Source organism: Sinocyclocheilus rhinocerous, unplaced genomic scaffold (genome assembly GCF_001515625.1).
Source record: "Sinocyclocheilus rhinocerous isolate Xijiao unplaced genomic scaffold, SAMN03320098_v1.1 scaffold2831, whole genome shotgun sequence".
Taxonomy (NCBI): Eukaryota; Metazoa; Chordata; class Actinopteri; order Cypriniformes; family Cyprinidae; genus Sinocyclocheilus; species Sinocyclocheilus rhinocerous.
In genome coordinates, this window is record NW_015659001.1 from 470,206 (window position 1) to 474,933 (window position 4,728).

The 4,728-nt window shown below is 32.9% G+C and overlaps 1 protein-coding gene across 1 annotated transcript in view; it reads left to right on the forward strand.

Annotated features, from left to right (window-relative positions):
• Positions 1 to 4,728, forward strand: part of LOC107723127 (pre-mRNA-processing factor 6-like) — a 26,025-nt gene that overhangs the window by 18,598 nt on the left and 2,699 nt on the right. The window contains 2 exon segments of the mRNA XM_016531648.1: positions 2,088 to 2,264; positions 2,399 to 2,532. Of these exon segments, the coding sequence (XP_016387134.1) occupies positions 2,088 to 2,264; positions 2,399 to 2,532 (311 nt within the window).

Genomic DNA, 4,728 nt, shown 5'->3' on the forward strand with positions numbered 1-4,728 from the left:
TATAAACTCGCAATTCTGAGAACATATCAGTCTTTTTCCCCCCTCAAAATTGGACTTTAACTCGCAATTGCGAATTTATATCACACAATTCTGAGAAAAAGTCAGAATTGCGAGAAAAAAAGTCAGAATTGCAAGATATAAACTCGCAATTGCGAGAAATTTGCCAATTATATATTCTTTATATTCTGTGAATTCTGACTTTATATCTCGCAATTCTGACTTTATAACTCGCAATTGTGAGTTTGTCACGCAATTCTGAGAAAAAAAGTCAGAATTCTGACTTTATATCTCGCAATTCTGACTTTATAACTCGCAATTCTGTGAAAAAAAGTCAGAATTGTGAGATTAAAAGTCGCAATTACCTTTTTTTTTTATTTTATTTTTTTATTCGGTGGCGGAAACGGGCTTCCATAGCTTTCTGATAATTATCCAATGAATCTTTTAAGAGTTCGTAGGAAATCTGAAGCTTATCCTTTTTCCATTTTCTTTCAGCCTTCCTACAGATCTGACGAAGAGCGCGAATGTTACTATTATTAATCCGTGGATGAGGGTTTGGTTTTATGGGTCTAGATATCAAGAGGAGCAATCGAGTCCATAACATTTGAACAAATGTTACTAAATATTGTTAAATGTTCTTCAGAGTTGAACGAATGTAAAGGTGAATCAAGTGATGCTGACATGCTCGCATCCTCAAAAGCTGTAATAAAATTGGCATGGGCCATAGAATCTATCCTACGAAATTTGCGTGATGTTGGCAATGCAATGCAAGTTTCAATAGGGACAGAAACATTAAAAAGAACAGGTTTGTGATCGGAAAAATTAGTGTCATGTACCACAGTACCATTCACAGATAATCCATAACATAAAACCAAATCTAAAATATGGCCATTAGCATGTGTGGGAGCAGTGACTGCTTGTTTAAAATCACAAGAATGCACGAGACTTAGGAAGTCCTTAGATAGCGGGACTGAGTCACAACACACATAGATATTAAAATCCCAGAGTAGCAATAGCCTTAATGAATAACCAATTCATTTTTGTTTTTATATTTTGTTTTCATTTTAATTTGAGTTATAGTACTTTAAGTCCATATCATTTTTATTAGTTTTTACTTCAGTTTAAATTCTTTTAATACAAGTTAAACTAAATGAGAAATGTTCCCCTTGAAACTTGCTGGAATATGTTTAAATATTTATTTAATATCACTTAGTGTTTGACTTAAAGTAAGAAAAATGTTTTTTAATGTTTTTCAGTTAAATATAACAATCACTGCTATTTATATAATTTATATACATTTAGAAATAATAATAATAATTATATATAATTATAATAATCATATAATTTGCTTTGACATGAAATACATTCAACCCTCCATGAAAATGTGTATATACATGTTTTTGTAAAAAAAACAAACAATAACTGTCGTATATGATTTCTAAATCTGTTATTAAGGTTATTTTACCCCACACTCCCATAAAGAAACCAAAAGCTGTTTTAGACTTTGCATATAAAGTTAAGCAGTGAGATGTGACTAACATGTCCTTAAAAACCCTGATGTTGACTCCGCATCAGAGAATGAACATATCTGCCTGTCAATGAGACCGATGCACCAAAAGCTGATTGTGTCAAATGAGGTCTGTAAGTGGATGGTGACCTCCTTACAGCAGTTGTGCTTGCTCTTTACCCTATAAAGCAGCGTGGGATTTTTGGGAGTAAATGGTGCAGATGGAAGGTGTTAGAATGGCCTCTTGCCTGGGCTTGTTTAACTCTTGGCTCCAGGAAAGAGTGTCAGCATCTAGACAAATATCACAGGATCGAATGTACCTCAAGCACTTGGCAGGATTCCTTATAAGTGATAATGTTATCAAAAAAAATGCACACAATTATGTTTTTCCTGCATCTATGGAAACTAGCCATGTGAGCTTCATACGGGAAATGGATTATGAAAATCTCCCTGGCTGTTTGTTTGCACTTAAGGACACCTTTATGCATTTTACACGTCCTTAATAATCATGTTCAAGAGGCTTTAAAGGCTGTTAAAAGCTTTAAATGAGTTGTCATAACTGTTTTCTGTGTGCCGCTCGCAGGTGTTTATGAAGTCGGTGAGGCTGGAGTGGGTGCTGGGGAATATTGACGCAGCACAGGAGCTGTGTACGGAGGCCTTGAGGCACTATGAGGATTTCCCCAAGCTTTGGATGATGAGAGGACAGATCGAGGAGCAGTCAGAGAACATCGATAAAGCACGAGAGGCCTACAACCAGGGAGTACGTTTATGGGCTCTAGAGAAGATGCCTTACTATAATTTAAAAATGCAGAACCTAATTCTGTATAATATTAGGAGCAAACATTTTTCAGTGGGACTGCGTGATAATAGTGTTTCTCTGCTGTGTCCGTTCAGCTGAAGAAGTGCCCTCATTCCATGTCATTATGGCTCCTTCTGTCTCGGCTGGAAGAGAGAGTCGGGCAGCTCACACGCGCTCGAGCCATCTTAGAGAAAGCTCGCCTCAAGAATCCACACACCCCTGAGATTTGGTAAGAAACCATGCCAAATTCAGTGTTGTTATTGTTAACAAAACTAAAGCTATTTAGCTGTAATACGTTTTATTTAGTGCTGTCAAACGATTAATCGCGATTAATCGCATCCATAATAAAAGTTTTTGTTTACATATATGTATGTGTGTGTGTATACTGTGTATATTTATGTATATATAAATTCAAACATGCATGTATGTATTTAAGAAAAAAAAGAAAAAAAATAATTATATATATATATATATATATGTTTATATATTAAATATATTTATATATAATATAAAATATAAGAATATGAATAAATAAATCTATAAACGTAAATATTTTCGAAATATATACTGTATGTATGTGTATTTATATATACATAATAAATATACACAGTACACATACATATATAATGTAAACAAAAACTTTTATTTTGGATGTTATTAATCGTTTGACAACACTAGTTTTATTATACACTAAATTAAAAAATGTTAAATGATCTCTCAGCAACTAACTGAAATAAGGACTGAAATTACTCAAACTAACTGCAATTAAATAAAGCTACATTACAAAAGCTAATAAAAATAATAAAAGCATGTAATTAAATTACTAAACCTAAACTAAAATTAAAACTGAAAATATAACATTAAAAGCTAATTCACAATATTAATAAATACAATAATAGTTTGGATGTAACGATATCAATATCGTGATATCGCGATAGCAAAACTGTCTCGATATTATCGTGGTCACATGACGATATGAAACGATAGGTCTTCCGGGCAAAAAGTGTAGTTTTTAAAATGTATTTAAACTTCTTATTCTAACATAAAGGGTCTTTGAAGTTGTGTTTTGGGCCATTATGCTTTGGCACAGTATCTGTCAGACTAACTAAAACCGAAAGCACAATATGGCTTAATCCCTTCAAGTCTGTTTTCGCTGCGCGTTTCAAAGCGAAGAACGCACTTCGTTCAGGCTATCAGCTCGTGATCCGGTGTTTTCCGCGCCTCTGTGAATGAATGCAGTGAACTCGTTTATTGCATGTGCTGAGTTTAGCATGCGTTTGTGAACGCAACAGCCATCAGTTAGGCTTTATTTTCGTGGCAGATATACAGCATTTCACTAGATTTGTAGTGAGATGCGTTTTTGTAAGCGTGTTTTCACTGAAGCTGGAGTTTTCCTTCAAAATAAAAGCTCTACTTATGTATGTGTGTGTGTATACTGTGTATATTTATGTATATATAAATTCAAACATGCATGTATGTATTTAAGAAAAAAAAGAAAAAAAATAATTATATATATATATATATATATGTTTATATATTAAATATATTTATATATAATATAAAATATAAGAATATGAATAAATAAATCTATAAACGTAAATATTTTCGAAATATATACTGTATGTATGTGTATTTATATATACATAATAAATATACACAGTACACATACATATATAATGTAAACAAAAACTTTTATTTTGGATGTTATTAATCGTTTGACAACACTAGTTTTATTATACACTAAATTAAAAAATGTTAAATGATCTCTCAGCAACTAACTGAAATAAGGACTGAAATTACTCAAACTAACTGCAATTAAATAAAGCTACATTACAAAAGCTAATAAAAATAATAAAAGCATGTAATTAAATTACTAAACCTAAACTAAAATTAAAACTGAAAATATAACATTAAAAGCTAATTCACAATATTAATAAATACAATAATAGTTTGGATGTAACGATATCAATATCGTGATATCGCGATAGCAAAACTGTCTCGATATTATCGTGGTCACATGACGATATGAAACGATAGGTCTTCCGGGCAAAAAGTGTAGTTTTTAAAATGTATTTAAACTTCTTATTCTAACATAAAGGGTCTTTGAAGTTGTGTTTTGGGCCATTATGCTTTGGCACAGTATCTGTCAGACTAACTAAAACCGAAAGCACAATATGGCTTAATCCCTTCATCAAGTCTGTTTTCGCTGCGCGTTTCAAAGCAAAGCGCACGCTTTGTTCAGACGATCAGCTCATGATCCGGTGTTTTCCACGCCTCAGAACGGCTCCGTTCACAGTGAATGAATGCAGTGAACTAGTTTAATGTGCGTGATGTGAGTTTAGCGCACGTTTGGGAACGCAACATCCACCAGTTAGGCTTTATTTTCGCAGTAGATATACAGCATTTCACTAGATTTGTAGTGAGA